At 42.6% G+C, this 23,202-nt stretch overlaps 2 protein-coding genes across 2 annotated transcripts; one reads left to right on the plus strand and one right to left on the minus strand.

The window, feature by feature from the left end:
- Positions 1-35: 35 nt before the first annotated feature.
- EIF2B1 (eukaryotic translation initiation factor 2B subunit alpha) lies at positions 36-8,555 on the minus strand. The gene is made up of 9 exons (XM_024196129.2): positions 8,431-8,555; positions 8,064-8,165; positions 5,892-6,028; positions 5,675-5,791; positions 4,954-5,066; positions 3,369-3,437; positions 1,907-1,982; positions 852-977; positions 36-256 (listed from the first exon to the last, which is right to left on the minus strand). The coding sequence occupies exons 1-9, from the start codon at positions 8,441-8,443 to the stop codon at positions 101-103; spliced, it is 909 nt and encodes a 302-aa protein (XP_024051897.1). The 5' UTR covers positions 8,444-8,555; the 3' UTR covers positions 36-100.
- A 62-nt stretch (positions 8,556-8,617) lies between these two features.
- Positions 8,618-18,939, plus strand: GTF2H3 (general transcription factor IIH subunit 3). Its single transcript, XM_024196130.2, has 13 exons — positions 8,618-8,711; positions 9,684-9,763; positions 10,798-10,904; positions 11,535-11,698; positions 12,399-12,461; positions 12,783-12,812; positions 13,872-13,900; positions 13,991-14,065; positions 14,588-14,641; positions 15,576-15,644; positions 17,266-17,401; positions 17,497-17,533; positions 17,627-18,939. Exons 1-13 carry the CDS (start codon positions 8,702-8,704, stop codon positions 17,694-17,696), a joined length of 924 nt encoding a protein of 307 aa, XP_024051898.1. The 5' UTR covers positions 8,618-8,701; the 3' UTR covers positions 17,697-18,939.
- Positions 18,940-23,202: the final 4,263 nt, after the last annotated feature.

Consider the following 23,202-nt stretch of genomic DNA (forward strand, 5'->3'; position numbering starts at 1 on the left):
TTTCTATAACATGTTGGGATAGTTTATATCTGTCAAACTCTGTAACTGTGAAGGGATGGTCATTGAACAACAGAGCATAACGTGCAGTGAATCTGCTTCATTACAGATAAAGTTTAATAAGTTCATCGCTGACAGCTGATGGAGTTAACACACCTAGGTCTGTAAACAGCAATGTAATTAGTGATGGTGAGGTGTAGTCAATCCAGGGGTGCTCCTCAGTTAGACTTCGGTTTGTTTTCAGGGTGTCTGCTTTGTACTGCGAGGGAGAAGAAAACCATTAGTTGTCACAAAATAATATGCCATAATTTTTTGAGCTCTAATAATAATATGGGCGTGACCAAACTTTATGGACCCTAGCTGTAGCTGAAGGAACCCACTGCTCTAACCACAGCATAGACTGGTGCCACCTAGTACTGCCACTTCATCATCTACGGTAATACGTAAGGTTTATAGTTCTGGAAAGTTTCCCTTGATCCAGCCATTCTGCTGCCAGCTGCTTGTCCTGTTACTGAGTGAGCTGCTTCAGGAACAGTATGTTGGTAGAACTTAGGGGGAAGTGCTGTTGCTTCTGGCAGTTTGGTTTAGTGTACATAGAGCAGGAAGCTTTTCAATACTATAAAATACTAGTAAAGTGAGCGAGGGTGGGAAAATATACTTTTGTTTAAGCTATACGGTATGTTACTACAGGTCAGGAGGGGCTTTGACTTACCCTAGATAGAGAAATGTAAACTACACTTTCAATGCATTAGGTGTAAATTCATGGCTAAGATCTTAATACCATAAATTTATTTGCTCATAGAACAATTTATGTGCAGCTCTGTGGGTTAGCAAGTATTCTGAATTTCCCTTACCTTAAATTTATCTGGGACATCCTGTTGATTCAGAGGGAAGAGTCTTACAAACTTGAAGCTTTCTGCTACCACATAAAACGGTTTATTCTGAGCTTTGGCACACACAGCCATTTGATTTGTACCAATCTGCAGAGACAGTTTAGATGGAAAACAGTATATACACTCAGTACTAGAGTGACAGTAAACTTCCATGGTTCCAAGCAGTAAACTCTTCGAGAGTACTTAACATCCGAACTGAAAGCACTTCTGAAAAGCCCGGAACTCTTCATAGAAACCAAACTTAAGAAACAGACTGCTCCTTTAAAAGAGTTTTATCTGTGCGTCATTACGGGTCACAACACTCCTGTGATCTAGGCAAGTATTATCCTCATTTTACAAAGCAGAAGACTGATGCATAGAGGAAGCAGTAGTACAAAAGGGAACGGAAGCCAGGAGTCCTGACTTCCACTCTCTATTCCGATAAACGAAGAGTACTACCTACCAGTGTGTTTCAGGTCAGGAAAGTTACATCTTTGTTTATTCTAACTAGCTTTCATATCTAATGTACTCTTCCTTCAAGCCAAAAAAATATCTTTCTATCTGCAAACTAACTACTCTTTAGGCTATATTTTATTTTGCATATCAATATGAAAGTTGCAAACAGAATATGGTTATTTTTAAAAAGCAGAGTAAGTAAATAAAGCCATTGCCTTAGGTACAGACTTTGATGCTGACAACTCTGTAAAACAAACTGAGGACTCTGAAGCAAAATTGATTTAACCTTAAACTTTAGTGTGTTGTAACCATGAAGACTATTCGATTGCAGTAGGCTGTAGAAAGTGGCAACTTATTGTAATAGTCTTAATCATGACATTAATGCAGGGGTTATCCACACATAATTAGCAGCAGCTATCGGAGTTTCCTGAATAAACCCCCCTATCTAGAAGGAGCCCATTAAGCTAGTGAGTAAAAATCTAGTAGAAATAAAATACAAACATTGCTCACATTTTCAAAATCTATCAACACGCACAGTCAGTGCCAGGTATATGAAGAATCACTAATTCACTACCTCTTACCTTGTTAATAATTCCTCCACTTTCAACCACGCCTTCAGCACCAACTATTACTAGGTTCACTTTCTCCATGATGTAGCTGTTTAAGAAAAAAAGTTAAATCATATAGTGTAGTACTAGAAATGTGACTTAATTTTGTTAATACCTCATGATCGTTTTGCTTTTCCAGTAGACTAGTCATTCTTGCAACTATCCAGATATATGCATGCAGCCTATTCATATGTCCTTGGAATTATCCTTCCTTGATCTCCCCAAACAGGAATATTAAATAACCAATGCTTCTCCAAACATACTTGAGGTATTGACCTCAAAAGTTGCTGAGGATATTTTGGCTGAAGTCTACTAGTAATCAGTTACAGAAATTTAGATATTCCACTATTATGAAGTTATTTTACCTCCACATTTCAAGATGGTCACAACCAAAATATACTTTTAAATAATTCCAAATGCCTTTAATCCCGCGTTTTCCCTTCTTTCAATGCCCCCTCACATCTGTTTTCTCCTTCATGGAGGATACGGATAGAAAGAAGATACTTTGTACTTTTATACAGCACCTCTCATCCAAGGAGATAGCATGTGTCTTGGTGCATGAAGGAAATGCAACACCAACTAAAATGCTCATAAGGAGAGAAGTTATATTTTTTCAGTTCTGTCTCTAAGAGTTATCTGGCCAGATAACATGAGATCAGTGACTTGACTGATTAAGTTAACTTCCTTGTAAAATACAGCAAGTAAGAGTGGTGTGTATCTTCTTGACAATTGCCTCTCAGGCATTTTGTATTGGATAGAGAATTAAGTTTTACTAACACACTGTTCATAAGAACATAAACATAAGAACAGCCATACTGGGTCAGACCAAAGGTCCATCTAGCCCAGTATTCTGTCTTCTGACAGTGGCCAATGCCAGGTGCCCCAGAATGAACAGAACAGGTGATCCATCCCCTGTCACACATTCACAGCTTCTGGCAAACAGAGGCTAGGGACACCATCTCTGTTCCATTCTCATGCATATAGGACTCAAATTCTGGTATCTAGTAAGCAATTATCAGCTTTTTAAAAAAAAATCCAGTAACTGCACTTATGTATATATAAAGCATCTGACTTTAAAAAAAACAAAACAAAAACACTGGCAGGCAAAATGGAGCCCTTACTAATAGCATCTCAGCTCCTTTTCTCCCCTATATCCTTAAATGCTACACTTAAGCTTAATTATCTTTTTCAATCTAATATCTAAGCATTATCGAATACTTCTGCTTGATTTATGGCAATCACATTATCCTGTCAAAAGATTTAGCTTGTATAGTAGCTGTGCCAGTTGATACTACAGTGAAAGGTTAAATTAGCAAAACCACCCATTCCAATTTGAACAAGCTTTTGGGAAGTTCATATATACTATAGTCAAAATGAGAACCAGAAGGACAATGAAAGGCTTGTTAACATCTAAGAATGTAATTAATATACTTACCCAACTGCAGCATCTAGAATCACAGTCACAGGAACGTTGAGCTTGCTAAGGGCCTTTGCCATTTTTTGCCTATTAAAATAATGTTTATGAAGTTTTTAAATCTTTCTTTAAAGAGGTCAGTGAAATTCATAGATGTGATAAAACTAATTTTTTTCAGTATATATGAATGAAACCTGATAGGGCCCTACCAAATTCATGGTCCATTTTGGTCAATCAATTTCATGGTCATAGGATTTTAAAAATTGTAAATTTCATGATTTCAGCTATTTAAATCTGAAATTTCACGGTGTTGTAATTGTAGGGGTCCTGGCCCAAAAAAAGTGTTGTGGGGTGGTCATAAGGTTATTGTAGGGGGAGTTTGCAGTGCTGCTATCCTTACTTTTGCACTGCTGCTGGCGGTGGTGCTGCCTTCAGAGCTGGGCAGCTGGAGAGTGGTGGCTGCTGGCCGGGAGCCCAGCTCTGAAGGCAGAGCCGCCACCAGCAGCAGCAGCAGCAGCGCAGAAGTAAGGATGGCCTGGTATGGTATTGCCACCCTTACTTCTGCGCTACTGCCTGCAGAGCTGGGCCCTCAGTCAGTAGCTGGCACTTTCTGGCCACACAACTCTGAAAGCAGCAGTGTTTGCATCTCCCTATTAGTAACTGTGGTTCTACAATCACTCCTTTTTTTGGTTTCTCCCTGTTGTATGAAAAACTTACACAAATAAAGGGGAAAACAAGCTGACTATCACAGAAATAGTGAAATTGACAATACAGGGAGTAAAACTGAAGAGTCCCCTCTAATCATTCAGTTTAGAAATCATAGGTATGACTTGTAACTATATAAGGTAAAAGACTCAGACAAATGTGATTAAATTGACAGTTTACTGTACATTTAACACCCAGCTTTTTCATCTACTTGGTGTTAGATACAAGATACTATGAACAGAGTATACTGTGAAATGTTACTTTACTGAAGCTGATAAATCACACTTTATCTGCCAATCTTCAGGTATTTCAATTGTCATTAGAAATGAAACTGCCTGGTTGGTTGCACTGGTTGTTGTACAGCGTGTATGGTTTTCCTTTACTTCCTTCAAACTATATTGTATCCTCTGGAGACTGACAGCGCTGTACAGAGCTGTCAGTAATATACACTATGTAGAGTCTTAAAGGGAACTTTAAAAACAAAACAAAACACAAAAACCACCACATTTTTGGTAAACATTTGTATCCTCCTATTGTTACAAGTAACACTTACTATTAGCTTATTTTAAAAAATACTTCAAGTTGACTGTCCTTTTAAGCAATCATTCTTAGAGAAAAAATGGGTTGCCTAGCAGTAGCTGGTCATTAAAGTTTTGTTACACCTTAGCTGGAAAGCTTGGGGATGCTGTAATATGTTTACTTGATAGCAGTTGATAGCGGTTCTTTGGAAGGGCGTTGCTGTAGATGATCTGTCAAGAGGGATGTGATGTTTCGCAATGAAATAGTTCTCTTTCAATAATTAAAGAATAGGTAAAAGCTGTTTTTAAAATAGGACTCCACTGATGGACATTAGCTCTACAGTATCTTACTAATCAAGAAGACAAAACTGACATATACTTGCCCTGCTTGATCGGGCTGTGATTCAGTAATATAAACACTGAAACGCTTCTTTGATGCAGCAGCTGCCTCTAACACTCTGAGGACCACTCTCGAATAGGCATGCGTTAATATTCGCTGTTAAAGTAACAGACATTTTACTACTTTAGCAAGTTTCAGGAAAGCTTTGTTATTGTCATGATCTCTTGTAATTATTTACCATGCACAAATGTTTTAAACATAATCTTCAGTTACTTTAGATGATATCCCAGATTTCACAAAAATGTAACATTTTAAGAGTTGTAGATACTTTTGGTGACCTGTCCAATATTAAACTCCTGTATTTTTTACAAACCATGGGATGTCAAGCCATCATGAAAATTGGACTTTATAGGACACTCAATTACTGAAGCCCTGACACTGAGAGGGGCTGAGAACCCACAACTTCCATTTAAGCCAGTAGTTGTGGGTGCTTAGTACCACTTAGAACCGGGCCACAGGCTTAATGTCAGTCTGTATGGAAACAAAGGTGGAGGGAGGAGAAAGAAAAAGGGAGTTTTAGAAAATATTTGAATATGTGGCATAAACAAATGTGATGGGTGATAGGTAGGAGTAAAATCTTTACTTGGGAAAGCCAACATCAGATAATGTGAGGTCTCCTTAACAGATGAGGATAAAACCTATTTCCTCCATCACTTGAAATAATGGAACACCCAGAACAGAGTAATCGGTCCTGACATACTTACAGCACCATCTTTGATAAACGTATGGCAGAGTTTTGCAATTTTGTTTCTTGAAAGAGAGATTCTCCTAAGGAAAAGTTCCCCTCGTTCAATCATGATTTCTTTACATTTTGAATAGTCCTGGAAAAAGCAGTAAGAACAAAAATTAGGGCCCAGGATTACTTTGTGAGTAGTGTTACTTTGTGGATGAGTGAAGCATTACACTTGGTGACAAACTCACCGAGTACTCCAGTGAGGTGAGACTGATAAACCTTAGGAAGAGCTCTCCCCCTGAAGAGACTGCCACCGAAGAGTCAACACCAGATAGAGTTTCAATGGCATTTTTGAGATTTACTCTCAAACCCTGAATGGTCTCACCTGAGAGAGAGAGAGAGAAATGCAAACTTAATTTCAAAACAAGATACTCATTACATGCTAGACCAGGGGTTCTCGAACTGGGGGTCGGGCCCCTCAGGGGGCCGCAAGCTGTCAGCCTCCACCCCAAACCCTGCTTTGCATCCAGCATTTATAATGGTGTTAAATGTATTAAAAAGTGTTTTTAATTTATAAGGGGGGTGGCACTCAGAGGCTTGCTATGTGAAAGGGGTCACCAGTACAAAAGTTTGAGAACTACTGTGCTAGACAGAAGTTTAGGTGTATTCTGGTATGGCACTAATGGGTGTATTTTAAAAATTTCCAAATGACTAACTTGGTATTTCTCCTCCTGGGATTACAGTGGAAGCTTATTACACCATGTGAAAATTTTTCAACTGATTCCATAAGTTTGAGTACAAAATCTATAGTCTTGTAAGCCCTACCTGCCGCATGCCCTCCATCCACCTTTCTCTAGAATAACAGTCATCTAAAAAGAGAATATAAACACTCCTGAAACGTGTATTACTGCCAGGAATGAAAACTGATGAAATTACTACTACATAGTCAACAGCAGTGTTGACTGCTCCTGCCTGCCCATCAGTGTGCTTTGATTGTAACCTGAAGGAACACGTTCTTGCCGCTAATGAGGTAATTCAGCACCCATGCTCAGTCAATGCTTAGCCACTCTGTGAGTAGAAGAGCACATATCCAATGAAGCAGATTATATTTAATGAAACAAACACCAAATACATTTTGAAAACTTTTTTGGTACTATTTCTGTTTCCCAGATTTTGATTAGTAATGCACGCTTCTCACAGCATGTGCTCATTTCTGCACAACATCTTCCAGACAAGTTTCTTATTTCTAACTTTGGATGGAGTGTAGCCTGCTTTTTTTGCTCAAAGACCTCCATGTTTAACTCTTCTCTGAACTTTAAAAAACAGTATAACATTCAGGTTCAAAACACAGGGCTTGCCTTTTACTGCAATGCAGGAACTGGACTGTTAGTTTTGCTTGTGAAAAAGAAAAGGCAGGATCTTGGAAGCAGAAATGAACTGCAGTTTAGCTTGCTTCTTAAGAAAGCAAAAATTAAATAATCACCTGAAATGCAACAAAGCTCTGAATTTCAGTCACCTGAAACACCATGAATGTGATTAGGTGTGTCTCAAATATTTAGGGTTGGTAGAATTTGATTTTTTGTTTTAAATAATTTCGATGGATAATATCAATAGTTATTTGTGAGCATTTTTAATTTTTATTGATTTGCATTTCACAGTTCTGCAAATTTTGGGGTTTTTAGCATCTTTTTCAGTTTTTATCAACTAACAGTTTTCACAGTTGCAGGAAATTATGGGGGTGTCAGACAATAACTTATTAGGGATCTTTCAGAGTAGCAGCCATGTTAGTCTGTATCCTCAAAAAGAACAGGAGTACTTGTGGCACCCTAGAGACTAACACATTTATTTGAGAATAAGCTTTTGTGGGCTACAGCCCACTTCTTCCGTTTTTCCCCATGCTGATAATAGCTCATCTTAATTAATTAGCCTCTTAGAGTTAATATGGCTACTTCCACCTTCTCATGTTCTGTATGTATATATCTCCTTACTATATGTTCCATTCTATGCATCTGCAGAAGTGGGCTGTAGCCCACAAAAGCTTATGCTCAAATAAATGTTAGTCTCCAAGATGCCACAAGTACTCCTGTTCTTTTTATTAACCTCATTCAGTAATGATCAGGCAGCATTTTTCTTACTTTGCCTGTTTTTAAACGTTGATAATTATGGATGGAAACATTTGTTGTCGGTTTGTGTGCGGACGGTGAATCCGTCCAAGCCTATCACTACTGCAAGGTGGTCGGTGAGGTGTAGTACCCCTGCCCTCTACTGGACGGATTCAGGACTGCTCGTCCTACGGGACCATCTTCCTTTCGCTCCAGGACAGGGGCCTGGGCGCTCGGAGCAGGGTCCGCGGGTTCGAGTCTCGCTCTCGCCCCGCAGCGGAGCACGGGCTGGGCCGGCGTTTGCCAGGGCCCCGGTACCTTTGTCTCTCTTCAGGAACTCCAGCAGCGTGCGGATGGCGGCCACGGCCGAGGCCACGTCGGGATCCTCCCTCATCTGGGCTTTGAAGGCCTCGATCAGCTCTGCAAGGGAGACGGGGCCCGTCAGTCACAGGGACCCGCCCGGCCTGGGGAAAGCCCCCACCTCGGGCTGGCCAGGCCTGGTCCCCCGTCCGCGGAGGGGCCGGGCAGGCGGGATCTCGTCTCGCCCCCGCCGGCAGGGGGCAGCCCCAGGCCGCGAGGGATGCTAGTGCACGTACGCCGCGGCGTACACACCTGCCTCCGGGGGCGGCTCGGGGGAGGGGCCGGTTAATCTCCCACCCCCGGATCGGGCCCCGGCCCCTGTTACCTGCTTCGTTCATGGCTTCAGCTGCCGGCGGGACCGGGCCTCTGGGAGCAGCAAGAGCCGGCTCCGTTTCCCCCTCTCACGCGGAGGGAGCTGCTGTCCCCGCCCGGCCCCTTTTCGCGGTGACACCGGCGCCTTCCCCCACAGGCCGGCTCTTGCCGCATCACGCGTGACGTACTGGGCAGTGCGACGAGTGAGCGGTGACATCATCTCCAGGCGCCGGAAGCGACGGCCTAGCCGGTGTCGGCTCTCCGCCTGCCTGGGGCTGGGCACTATGAGCGCAGGTGAGTCCTAGCAGGGGCCTCGTCCTGCCGCCCGCGGGCCGCGCCGGAAGCGGGGTGGGGTGTCTGTCATCTCCCCCTCGCGCTCCTCAGAGCCCGGGCCGAGGCCTTTCTCTGCTGCCACTTCTCCCCGCCGCGGGGGACCCTCGGCCCTGTCCTTCCTCCTTCCCCAGCCCTCTACTGACAGCCCCGGGGCTGCGCGCCCGGCGGCTGGGAGAGAAGGGGTGGCGGGTCCCCCCAGCGGATGCAACTGCTGCCTGCGAGGCCCCGCCTGTTTGCAATCGGGGGCCGCTGAGCTGGTGCGGAGCGGGGGTTGGTAAGCAGCCAACACCCCCTTTTTTCCTCTTGTCATTCACATGTAGCCCCAGTACTTCCATCTCTCCCCCCCATTTGGTTTAAAAAATGTTCCTGCGCTGGGATCTGTGAATCCCAGAGAGGCTGATAAAAATCCTGGAAAGTAGCCCGGTGTAAGCAAAACACTCTAATTAGTTTAGCTCGGGAATAGCCCCTGATACACAGTTGCTTCATTTCTAGTGTGTCGTCGTCCCCCCCGTCCCCGTATATCTGGGTTCAAAAATATATAATGCTTCATTATGTATAACATAATACATTCTACTCCCCTTCCATGTTTTATGGCGTTCATGGAATTTTTGGTAATAAACTTATGGAATAACTGCAGTTATGCTGAATCTTAGATGGTTTGATCACACATTCTTGCTAACATTTTTTTTTTGCTATTGTGTCTGAGACTGAAAAGTGTTACTAAAGAAAAACATGTCTAATAGTAGAATATAAGGCCCTGATTCTGCAAACACTTATGCACACTCAATTAAATGGGCATCAAACCAACTAGTATTTTTGCTTATGGATCTTTAAATTTTGGCCTTCCCATATTTCTAAAGAAGCTGTTACTCGATGCCATATTGTCAGTGTGTTGTCTGTTCTCAAACATATGTATTATTATTGCTTTTCTAGATGATGAGCTAAATCTCTTAGTCATCATCGTTGACACCAATCCTATCTGGTGGGGGAAGAAAGTGCTAGGAGAATCAGAGGTAAGGCTTCCTGACTAGCATGGGGTCACAATGAAGTTTTCCAAAAGACTTTTTCTGTAATTTTTTGACAAAATCTGTTTTATTTTAAATGCATGACAATCCAAATTGAACTGCATTTGCTGGAGAGAAACTGGGAAATACTCTTTGAATTCAAAATTATGCTAATATTGCCTAATGATAAAATAGTTGAAATAATGTCTTGTCATGTCTAATGCCCTTTTAAACAAATGATATGCTGGATTGGTTTGCGCTGCAGCAGTTTGTCTGACTGAATACAGGATGGAGAGTCAGGTACTCCTGAGTTCTAATCCAAGTTGTTGTCACTGACTTGCTCTGTAGTCTTGGCCAAGTAAATTAGTCTGAAATTTTCAAAATTGGCCACTAATTTTAAGAGCTAAACTTGAGGCATCTTGGGCCTGATTTTTAGAAGTGTTGAACACCCAAAACTCTAGTTGAAATCAGTGGAAGTTGTCGGTGCTCAGCACCTCTGAAAACCAGGCTGTTGGTTTCTCAGGTTGGACATGCACATTTGATTAGGGGATACTTGAAAATTGTAAAATCTCTATTCCTTGGTTTCCTCATTCTTAAAACTGGGATGATAATACCCACATCAGAGATTTTGTAAGGATTAACTAGTTAATCTTTGTGCTGTGCTTTGAAGATGCTGAACCCTGTATAAATGGTATTCCAATGCCAAACATGTTCTGGAGCATGACAATGATTATTAGTGGTTCTGAGGGGTGCCAGTCTCTCATATATAATATTTATTTTAATTTCCATTTCTGTCTCTGTATGCACAGACACAGAAGTGGAAAAACACTTTTCCAGACACTCTCCCACGTACTACAGAGAGGATTATCTGCCTTTTGAATTTCATGTTCATTCCCTTTGTAAATTCCAAACACTAAGGAAAATATTACTTGTATGTGCAGATTTTTTTTAAAGTTCTTATTTAAATTCGGTGGCTCTTCTGGTACATCTATTTTTCTGAGCTTTTCACACGTGTCCTTTTTTGATTTTTCTTTTTTCAACAGTTTACATTATCAAAATGCCTGGATGCAGTAATGGTGATGGGAAATTCACATCTATTTATGAATCGTAGCAACAAACTTGCTGTAATAGCAAGTCATACACAAGAAAGGTACAATAGCTTTCTTATATAGTATCCTTTTTATTTATAAAACTTGCCTTCATATATTAGTCTTTTGAATAGCTCAGTGTGCTGTAGAGAATAATTCAAACCAAGGTTAAAATACATGATCTATTAGATACCCTTTTAAAAAAACCAAACGAATAAAAACATTGAGGGGAGGGGATTGTGGGTTGGTGATTATTGAATGCAAAAGAAAACAAGAGAAAGGGATTGTGAGAAGAAAGAGGTGAACAAAAATAGCTTTTGAAATTAAAAATAAAAATACTGACTTTTAAATCTTGACTATTAACAAAAGAGGTGGCAAGTTCCCTTTCTGGAGATTGTCACAATAACAGGGTGATTGCTTGCTGAGCTAAGAAATGAGGGGGAGTTCCTTAAAGGCAGATGGTGTCTGAATGCCAGTTCCCAACAGGATGAGTGTCAGAGAGAAAGTATTTAATGTTGGTGGGGCTTACGCCATTTAGGGCTTTGTAAACACACTCCTTACATAGTTATTAGTGTCCTGGGTACTAAGAATTGTTTGGAATAAAATTTTGTCACAGTGGTTGAATTTGTGGCTCTTCACCTATTTCCTTAAAAACAAATGATTAATACTGTGCTGCTGTTTCTCGCTTTTAGTCGTTTCTTGTACCCTGGAAAGCACTGGGCATTTGCCGATCTCTTTGGAGACGGTGGTAGTTTCGTAGAATCTAATTGCTCTGGCAGCAAAGATGGAAAATATGAATTATTAACTGCAATAAATGAAATAATCACAGAGGAGATTAAAGACCTGATGACAAAAAGTAAGATGATTTTTTGTTAATGAATATAGCCATCTTGGTTAATTTGGTTCCACATTCTTGTTAGTTTTTTTTTTAAATACTGTTTAAAGTAAGAAAAATAATACTTTGAGATATTATGTGAAAAGGACACTGTTAAGGAGATTACGTTCCACATTTTACCTATCTTTATAATGATTATAATCTACTTGGGAGCTGGGTTGCTAAAACAACTGTACAACTGATTAGAACACACCTGAAATATTTTGTCCCATTCTAGGCAGCTCAATATCAGAAACCTGTAATCAAGCTGGAGGGAATTCAGAGAAAAGCAAAAAACCTAAGGGGCTGATTTAATAAAGATTGAAATAAGTAAATGTGGACGGTTTGGCTAAATGATAACTAAGGATATGATCACTGTCTACAGGTCTGGCTGAAGTAAAGGAAATTCCTAAGCTTAATATGAATAACTACAAAATAGCTGGAAAGAGCCCTAGGAACTGATGGAAGCTCCTTTGCATTTGTCTTTTGAAGCTTATTCTCCATCATTCCATATTTTGTTAATGTGCAAGAATTTGAGGCCAGTGGGATACTGAATTATCGAACCTTTATTAGAGCCTATGCTTTAATGTTATTTGCCCAAGACACAATTCAAATTAAATGTTTAGTATTCAAATACTTTTAATTTGTACAAAGGTCATTTCTGTGTATTTTTGGATTACAGCTGACATGAAGGGCCAGCAAACGGAAACTTTGTTGGCAGGATCACTGGCTAAAGCACTTTGTTGTATCCTTTTTAAAATACTGGAATTTTCAAAATCTCTCTCTCTCTCTATCTTATGTTGTTCACACCGTCATTGTAGGGAATCTTGAACTCTTCTGTGGTAGCATTCTGTGTTAGAATATTGTCAGTTTATTATGCTAAAGTTATGACTTATGAGTATAATACCATCAGATCAGAAACTTCAGTAAAGTGTGTGTTGGTAAAAGAGGGTAAAATTGTTTAGTGCAGGTAGTACATTTCCTATCTATTTTAGTAAGTTTTGGAAGGTTTATACATCTGTTTCCTGAATAGAATAAAATGTTTCCTGAATACCAAGTGTAATAGATATTCACAGGATGAACAAGGAAGTAAAAGGTACTGTCTTTTCTTCTACTTGAATATTTACCTGAATATTAGAACTAGGGGGGAGGGGAAAATGCTGGCCCTTTTTCAACTGGCAGCAGTGGGCAGTACTGGTTGTCCTAATCATCTAAACTACCCAATTTGAGCACCGATTGAAGATTGGTAATATAGGGGTTGACATGTGTAACAGGGTGTGCTGAGTCAGGAGCTAATTCAGCACCTGTCACTGTAATACCCACCAGTATATGTTAAGTGGGACCTAACTGGAAGACAGACAGTTGACAGAGGGTGTCAGTTAACTGAATTAGCACTACAACTGAAAGGCTAATGGAAGCAGAAGCAACCCCAGCAGGTGGGATTATATACATTGCCAGGAAGGAAGAGTGGGGATCTTGAAGGAAGGCTGAAGAAGGCAGAAGGCAGGTGCTGCTTGTACTGTTCTCTTCCTAGAGGCAAGTGGGGCAGCTGGCTATGGAATCTAAATACATGTAAATAACACTTCAGGCTGTGGCCTGCTGAAAGACTGTAATAAAGTCTGGTGTTGGTGAAGGAGACCTGGAGTGGTTGTGGTCTGTGATTAAGGCCTGAAAGGACTCTTGGGGATCACCTCATGTCACTATATGTAAGTTGATCTTTGTGACAGCAAATTAATAACCCTAACCCTTTTGTGATGTGGACATCTATGCGTTGGATTGAAATTACAACCAGAAAGTCATTATGATGACTGTCACACACTTGTGAACTGGTCTGTGTTTGAACCAGTGAACCGTCAATGAGAGACTGAAATTCCCTTGCTTTTCACCATCCAGTTGCTTTTTGAGAATGAATGTATATGGTGGTATCTGCTTTCACACCAATGCTGAATTAAGTCTGCTGCTATTTGTCAGATTTTTCTTTCTTGCTCTTTTCATGATACTTAGTCTTCTCAGTATACTGATAAAGCAGTCTCTCATGTACCTGCTGTAAGTGAGATGTATGATCATACTACACAATTTCAAAGAAAAAATATTGGAGGCTAATGTATGGAGTAACTGTGAAACACTAATGCATGTTTTTGTCTCCAATATGTAGCCAGCCAAGAAATTAAATCAAGAATTTTGGTAAGATCTTCTGTATAAAATTTTCTTAATGAGCTTTGATATCCAGTAGTACTATCGTGTAGGCTAACAGGTGTCAATTGCTTTACCTAGGTCATAAAAGCTGCAGAAGACAGTGCATTGCAGTATATGAATTTCATGAATGTGATCTTTGCAGCACAGAAACAGGTGAAGTTAATGTTTTATTCTGATAAATATTCAGTTATTGTAGTATCAACATGTAAACATAAAGATTGTCTATCCCTGTTATGTATGTGCTTCTAATTAAGGGATGCTTGGGGTCATCTGAGCATCTTCTTGCCATGGGAAGAGGCAACTAAGTTAAAATGTAGATCCAGGTCACCACACTGTAACAGAAAGTGGCCAACAGTTCAGCCCAAAATGACTACTGAGCCTTACCCCCTACATTTTAGAATTAGATACTGTATATTAGGTAAGCTTCATCTGTGGTCCTTCCCATATTGCCAGTTATTGGACAGGGAAGAGTGGATGATGTGGTACATGCTATGGTTAAAGTAAAATACAGTACTTTGTTTTGGTGCCGAAGGCCAATAGCCTCAGCAGTCTGTTCATATGAATGTAGTGGGACTTACAACTAAAATAGATCTCAGCAGTAATGGTAATGGAGAGTTATATTTATTGTACTATTGTAACTTCCATTTTCTGTAAGCCTCATCTTTTTGGTTTCAGAATATTTTGATTGATGCCTGTGTTTTGGACTCTGATTCAGGACTCCTACAGCAGGTATAATATACTTTTATTACTCATTGGTTATATTGGTTCTTAGATGAAGAACTGAAAATAGCTATTTTGTGACCACTTGTTTGACATATTTGAAATCATCTTCTCTCAAACTTTTTGCTCCCTTTGCTTGGAGATGGAAAGATTAGAACTGGGCAAATCAAGCCTCAATCTTGTGCGATAACGAACAGGCTCCTATTTGCTCCCTTTTATGTGACAAAATCTTAAATCAGCTCTCTCCACTTTATCTCCTGGATACTCGGTCACATCAGAAATTTTTTTGATCAGTTCCTCCCCACCCTGTTATTGGAACACACTGTCCCTGAATCTGAACTGTTCTCTACTTAACAAACACTGATTGCTGGAAACTATTTCCTCCTTCCAGGGATAAACATTTGTTGAATAGGCACTGGTTTTGGTAGTATATACGGATCAAGAATCTTAATGTAGGATAGTACAAGAAACAATTGAGGATTCTTTTTATTTAAATTATTGATCGGGGGGAGTCTTTCAGTTTTAAAATCTCAACTGGGAATCAAGCAAAAAAAATGTTCTCAGGTATATAAGCAATGTAAGAACAACTATGGTTTTAAGAAACTTAATTTAAAAAATAAAGTTGGCTCTGTATCTAAGTGTGAGGTCTATTGACATCTACTTATTTCTAACGGCTGTCCTTTACTGCAGTACCAAAGAGAGGGGAGACTTTCTTGCTCATATCTCTCTCCATGGACAATCCTCCCCCTTTAAGTTTCTCCTGAGGCTGTTCAAAAGCCAGGGATGGAAATATCTGGGGCAAATAACTTCTTTAGAATCTGAAATCTGTGGGACTTGAAAAAATGTGTGGCTTTTTTAACCTTTCTGTAGCATGTAGCAATTTCTGTTCAGGTTTATGTCAAAATTGTTCCTATGTTAAGTGCTTGCAATGTATGCTTTCCAGGCTTGTGACATTACAGGAGGCATATACTTGAAAGTGCCCCGGATTCCATCCCTTTTGCAGTATTTGCTGGTAAGTAACTTAAAAAAACACTTGAGGGCTGCTCTGACCCCTGTTGAAATCAGTTGCAAAATTCCTCTTGACTTCATTGGGAGCAGAAGCACACTCTTTGAGCTGACGTGGAAGTTGAGCGTTGGGAACCCTGACTGTTCGAAGGGATTCAGCTGTTTGATATGCTTCAGTAGATGCTGCAGTGAGAGGTCATGGGAGGGTATGGACAAGCATCATAAGGGACAGGCTTTGCAGGAGGGCTTTCACGCTTGGCTGGCATAGTCATGTGTGACGCTTCACTGTGGTGAGGGGATATCCTAAAAGAAGACTGGAAAACTGAACAAGGGGAAATATCTCTCAAAGTATCTAAGAATGTCACTTACCTGAAGTGCTGGTGCATAACATTGATTTTGCCTGGGGAGACTTGGAGGAAAATGACAATATGATATAAGCTTGTACTACTGAAAGTTATTACTATCTGATGGCTGTTCCTTGGTCTGTTTGAAATGAATTGGTCTAGTCCAGTTCCTAGTGGTCAAGTGCCTATGATGCAGAACCCACCAAAATTGACAGCAACTGGCAACCTGTATAGTGCTCAGTGAGTGAATTAGGGGTTTGGAACGGGTCCCATATGAGGAGAGATTAAAGAGGCTAGGACTTTTCAGCTTGGAAAAGAGGAGACTAAGGGGGGGATATGATAGAGGTATATAAAATCATGAGTGGTCTGGAGAAAGAGAATAAGGAAAAGTTATTTACTTGTTCCCATAATTATAATATAAGAACTAGGGGCCACCAAATGAAATTAATGGTCAGCAAATAAAAGGAAGTTCTTCACACAGCACACAGTCAACTTGTGGAACTTCTTGCCTGAGGAGGTTGTGAAGGCTAGGACTATAACAGGGTTTAAAAGAGAACTGGATAAATTCATGGAGGTTAAGTCCATTAATGGCTATTAACCAGGATGGTAAGGAATGGTGTCCCTACTCTCTGTTTGTCAGAGGGCGGTGATGGACAGCAGGAGAGAGATCACTTGATCATTACCTGTTAAGTTTACTCCCTCTGGGGCACCTGGTATTGGCCACTGTCGGTAGACAGGATACTGGGCTGGATGGACCTTTGATTTGACTCAGGACGGCCGTTCTTATGTTCCTATGCCATGACGCTCTTACCTGCAGAGGTGTTTGCAGCAGGTTAGAATATGAGGCACGGTGGTAGGAGGGAATGAGGGGCAGCAAACCTTTCATAACTGTTCTTTGTTCTTTATGGATTCTGTGGATAAATTTGTGACGTGTCTCCTGGGGTATCATTCTGGCACCTCTAACCCCCAGTAAACTCTCTCATGCTTAAAATTGATGTTGAATGAATAGTCATGTCTTAAAATGACTTGATGATTTTAAAAAGGCCATTTTTTATTTATTGCGATATGAGCATCAAAACATTTCCTGGAAGGTGAATGAGGACAAAATTCCCTTCTTCCTCAAATTACTTAATGACCTGATGCAGTCATAGAGGTGAATTTCTTTGGCAAGTGGGAGGGTAACTTTCTTCTCTGCAGTAGTTTTGGTGTATATAGCAAAGTCCTTTAACACAGTTGTTTCCTCCCAGATTCTAAAATACCCTCCCATTTTTTAAATTTATACAGTGGGTATTTCTTCCTGATCAAGAGCAAAGATCGCAACTAATCCTTCCACCCCCCATTCATGTTGACTATCGAGCGGCTTGCTTCTGTCATCGAAATCTCATTGAAATAGGTTATGTCTGCTCTGTGTGTTTGTCAAGTAAGTTTTACAAATATATTTAACAGAACTGACCTAATTTCTCTTGTTTCAAGGTAACTATTTTAGTGAAACTGGCCTATTCTTTTATTTTCCAGTATTCTGCAACTTCAGCCCTATTTGTAGCACATGCGAGTAAGTACTCTTCTTGACTTTTGTTTGCTTGTGTAGGCTAGGCTTAGAAATGTATTCAGCATATTTTATTTTTTCTTTCTTGTATTATTTCAGGACTGCTTTTAAGATTTCGTTACCACCTGTCATGAAGGCCAAGAAAAAGAAACTAAAACTAGCTATATAGCAACATTATAGAAATACACCAACCATTACCTCCTTCACGTAATTCCATGAAACATCATGTAGTTGAGAAGGTGGCATTTTTTAATAGGTGTGAAAGAAATAATTGTTCAAAGTGTTCAAATCTATGTTGCTAAACATTGAAAAACATCACACATTATATGCACCATCCCTGTAAGCAACAAATGGTTGTATTGGTGCATGCTCTGTATTATTTTAAAATCAAATCTCCTATTTGTGACTATCAGGAGCCAGAAACTGCTTGTATAAAGCAGAAGGTGCATTTACCATTATAGAACAACATAATAGCATCCCTAAGTCAGTTTAGAAGTTAGACAGAGAATGCAAATACTTAGGCCCTGATCCTGCATGCATGTTAAAGTTAAAGGTAAGCATGGCTGTATGTGTTTGCAGGATCCAGGCTGTAGTGTTATGGACGGATTCTGTAGTTCTTTTCAACACGGTTTGTTGTTCAATTTAATTTGTGAAGAGGCAAGTTTGATTCCCCCCCCCCACACACACTAAATTCCCTTTTAGTGGGTATTATCTGCTTTAAGTGTGTTTTATTCTTTTCTCACTTTGATATTTTCTCCCCAAAACACAAGTATATTGAAGATTATTCAGGTGAATAATTTTATTACGAGGTAATACAGATAATGAGTAATTTTCCTTTTGAAATTCAGTAACAGAAGCATCTGTGTATTTTTTTCCCCCACTCTCATGTGTAGGGATTTGTTTTTACGATATTTTGAAACTGGAAAACAGTTTAATTGTCTGAAATCTGATAGCAAGTTTCTTTTTTAGATTTGACTTGCACCGAAGAAAGATAATGTAGGAAGGCCTCTGTTATGAATTGATTTTTTTTCTGTATCTCAGCAGGTGAACGCGTGGTGCATGTTCAGTTTTCGAAACCTTTTGTGTTTAAACCAAACAAAAAATTTAATTCTCTATTTTTAATTCCCTATTTTTAATCCGTAACTGTATCTTTTGGTGTTTTAAAATATATTTAATAATTGTTGTACTACTCAGAGGCAATATGGGAATAATTGTTTTCTAGGTAGAAAACAGGACTGTAGATAAATTCTTTTTTTAATGGTATATGCAGGAAATGATGATTTATAATATTTTCATCAGGTTTTTGCCTGTGTTACCATTTTATTGAAAATGCCAGTCTTTTACTGGCTCATTTATTAACTAAATGCAATTTTATATGAACACTGTATTTATAGTTTGCTTTATATAAATATTTGTAATAAAGTGACTTTAAAAAAAAAAGGCCTTTTTTCCCCTTTATCCTCCCTTTTATAATCTTAAAGGCAAAATCATCAAAGGTTAATTTAGTATGAGGGTCCACACCAGACAAGGCATCTTGCATACTGCTGAGTATCTTGATGAATATTTTAGCCTCAAACGTGTGCAACAAAGAGGGCAATATGGGCCCTTGCAATGTAAAATTAGGCGTGGTTTGTAAACTCTAAGTACTGTTGGTACATCCTGTTACTCCTGAGGGCATTCTGCACCGAAAAAAAAAAAAATTCTGTGCACAATATTTTAAAATTCTTTCAAATGTTATTTGTTGAATAAATATGGAGGCTCCAGCATGGCACAGGGGAGCACAGGCCACTGGCTGCACAGAGGTGGGAGATCACTGTGCAGCTCCTTCCTGGGACACGGACTCAGCAGTGAGGCTGCACCTAACCCTGACACAGCGCAAGGACCAGGCCCTGACCCAGAAACACCCCAGCGCCATGCCACTCCATGCCAGGTGAACCAGGTGTGGGCAGGCAGGCTCAGCAAGGCAGGATCCAAGTGTGGAGGGGCTTAATGTGGGGAGATCCAGGTGTGTGTTGAGAGGGTTCTGTGTGGGGCAACCTGGGTGCGGGTGGCTCAGTGAGGGATCCGGGTGCAACGGTAATAGGACTCTGCTGGCTCCAGGTGAAGGTGGTTGGGGCTCGAGGAGGAGGCCTGGGGGGGAGTTAGAGCTCAGCAGGGGGATCTGGGGGGCTCAGTGGGGGATCTAGATGCTGGGGGAGTGGGGCTCAGTGGGGTGGAAGCATGGGTGGCTCATCGGGGTGGTGCAGGGGAAGTGGGGGTCATCCGAGGGGGTTTCTGAGTGCGGGGAAATGAGGCTCGGTGGGAGGGACTGGGTATGAGGGGGTCTGGATGCACGGGGGTTGGGCGGGTGGTGGAGCAGCTCCCTATACAGGGATCCCTCCCCCTACAGCTGAGGAGTGATGGGTGTAGGAAGTGGGGCGGCAGGAGGTTTGCAGACATTTCTGCAGCTGGGGAGAATTCTGGGGGTGGGTCTGACCTGGCCCCGGAGGCCATGCAGGGGAAGAGGAAGTCAAGTCCTATCCTCCCCGGCCCCAGCCCAGCCAGAACTAGCAGCTGAGCCCGGCGCAGGGTAGGAGCCATCAGACGGATCCTACCCCTTGCCCCACAGTGATTTAACTCTCTGCTGGCTGCCCTGGGCACCCAAAACATACTGCTGGGAAGGGTCAGATGACTGCTCTTGTGGCTTCCCTTTGCTTCCCCGCCAGAGAGTCATTTTTCTGCAGGGAAGCAAAGAAATCTGTGGGGGACATAAATTTTGCACATGCACAGTGGTGCAGAATTCCCCCAAGAGTAATACTGAATATGTGTTTATTTAGATTTAAGAAAGATGCCTTTACAAGAGCTCTAGATCCCCTGACACTTAATTTTACAACTGCACAAAACAGCCACTAGCAAGGCCATTGCTGTGAAGACATTTGCCTGCCCCAGGGAAATGGCCTGGAATAGCTACTGCAGAGGGAGCTGTTTTGCAAGAGCTGGGCCAGAATAGCTCCTGTGTGGATGCTATTCCAGAAGAAAAGACACTGGGTCTAGACCAGCGGTTCTCAAACTTCATTGGACCGTGACCTCCTTCTGACAACAAAAATTACTACACTACCTACTCCTCTGGGAATTCTGTGCCAAAAATTTAAAAATTCTGCATCAAAAAATTAAAAATTCTGTGCACAGTATTTTAAAATTCTGTATATTTTTGTCAAAATAACACACTATGATCAAGCTGGTTTCAATTATTTTGGTAATTTAATTTTGGTAATTTAAACTGCAATACAGTGGATGGAGAATGGGAGTGGGGAGCATTGGAGGAAATCACCAAAACCCCTCTGTCTAATAGTAATGTAGCTAGTATTGATCCTTTACTTCTAGTTATTAGTCAACAAATATATGCAGTCATATGCTCAATGTTACATCATAGGCAACTGAAGAGCAAGTGAGGGCTGGGGACCCAAACTCACAATTTATACTAACTATCTCCAAAAAGGTAAATTAATAGAGCACATTTTGACAGGAAATTTTTTCAGTCTAAAAATTTAGACCAGTTCTAATCACTAAAGCACCATAAGCATTTATAAAGCCATACTGTTCTTTACAACAAGGCTCCTTTACACCACTCTGGCAATGTAAAGGAGCCTTAAAATTTTTACACGGGTTTTATACTCCTGGGGGAATTCACTAAGAACAATGGGAACAATTCACTAAGCAGGCAGGCTGCTACATTCTGCTCTGCCTGAGGGAACAGAGCCTGCCCCTCGCCTGCATCTTCAGAAATACCCCAAAGCCCTGCCTATCCATGCTGAGCGTGCTGCAATAGCGAGCCAGAGGGAGAGAGCATCTCTCTCTCTCTCACATGCAGAACTGCCCAGACCCGGTGGTGATTTACATCTCTACCAGCCGCTATAGGTGCCCCAACCAACCTGCCTGCACTCATAGGCACCGACTTCCACTGTGCCGGGTGGGTGTTCGATCCTGGCCATGCCCCTGCATCGCCCTCGCCCTGCTCCCATTCCACCCCTTCCCCAAAGTCCCCACCCCCTTCTTGCCCCCATTCCACCCCCTTTCCCCAGGTCCCTGCCCCACCTCCTCCCCTCAGTGTGCTGTGCCCTTGCTCCTCCCCCCTCCCTTCTGGAAGCACCGCCAAACAGCTGTTTGGCAGCTGGAAGCGTGGCAGAGGAGCGGGGATGTGGCGTCCTTGGGGGGGAGGAGGTGGGGTGAGGGGAGCCTGGCTGCTGGTGGGTGCAGAGCACCCACTAATTTTTCCCTGTGGATGCTCCAGCCCCGGAGCACCCATGGAGTCGGCGCCTATGCCTGCACGGCTGGGGAGGGGGCGCATGACCACTCTTGCAGCTTCCCTTTGCTTCCCCCTCAGAAGTTATTTTTCTGTGGGGCAGCAAAGAAATCTGCGGGGGGAATGAATTCTACGCAAGCACAGTGATGCGGAATTCCCCCAGATGGGGGGGACCAAAGACTGAGCCCCCCCCTAGCTGCCCTGTCCCTGGCGGGCAAAACTGAAGCCCAAGGGCTTCTGCTCTGGGCAGGGGCCGTGTAACCTTAGCCCTGGGCCGTGGGGCTTGGGATGCTGAGGCCCAGGGCCAGCACCAGCCTTGGTGACCCCATTAAAATGTTTGAGAACCCCTGACTGACTAGTGCGCTGCCAGCGTGGACGGGGGAGCGCCCAGGCAGGGAGCCAGGCCGCCACAGCTCGTCGAGGCCATTCCCTGGGGAAGACAAGGACACACGTTCTTCGCAGCATTAGCTACGAGCGAGTGGCGCTCAGCGGGGGGCGGCTGCAGCCCGCCAAGCCCTCACCCTGCCTGGCAGAAGGCTAAAGCCAGCTCCCCATGGCCTCTCCAGCCCCGTCCTCCTCCCTCTGAGCCGCTGGCAACCGTTTCCATAGCGACCAAGGCCCGCCGCAAGATGGCGGCCGCCGCGCTGAGGTGGCCTCCGCAGCGTTTGTCGGGCAGCCGCTACCCGCCATGATCACGGCTGTTCTCTGGGCGCTGCTGCTGCTGCTGCTGGGGTCTGAGTGCCCCACGGGGTGGGCCCAGACCCCGGCCCCGCCAGGGAACCCCGGTGGGTGCTGTTGGGGCCCTGGCAACTATTGGGGGGGGGTGTCTAGGTTTGGGAGGAGCCCGTCTCCCTTCGGCCCGGGGCGTCTCCCGCCTGGCTGCCATCCGCGGGGCGCTGTTCAGTTCAAACCCTGGCCAGGCCAGGCAGCGGATGAAGCGCAGACACCTGTGTGGGAGGGGCGGCCCAGAGACTATTGGGGGTGGGGTGGGGCAGGCAGTGACCCATGTGAGAAGTGGGGGAGGGGGCACAGGTACACGTTTTGGGGGAGGGTTGCCAGTTTTGGTTGGACTATTCCTAGAGATTTAATCACCTGACAATTTTTAATCCTTGGAGGCTCCAGGCCAATCCTGGAGGCTTGGCAACCCTAGTGGGGGGGAGTGGGAAGGCCCAGAGCCCTGTGAGGGAGGTAGGGGGAGAGTCCAGAGAGACCCATGAGGGAGGCAGAAGATGGGGTTGGTGGAGCAGTGTGGAGGGGTCTGAGACCTGTGGGGGAGCTAGGAGGATAGGATAATGGGGAGGGGTCAGAGAGACCACTGAGGAGGCAGGGTTAGGACAGTGGGGTGGGGTTACATAGACTCTAGGGAGTGGGGTGTACAGACTGAAGATTAGTC

The sequence above is a fragment of the Terrapene carolina genome, unplaced genomic scaffold, assembly GCF_002925995.2.
Source record: "Terrapene carolina triunguis isolate 2854851 unplaced genomic scaffold, T_m_triunguis-2.0 Scaffold234, whole genome shotgun sequence".
NCBI lineage: Eukaryota > Metazoa > Chordata > Testudines > Emydidae > Terrapene > Terrapene triunguis.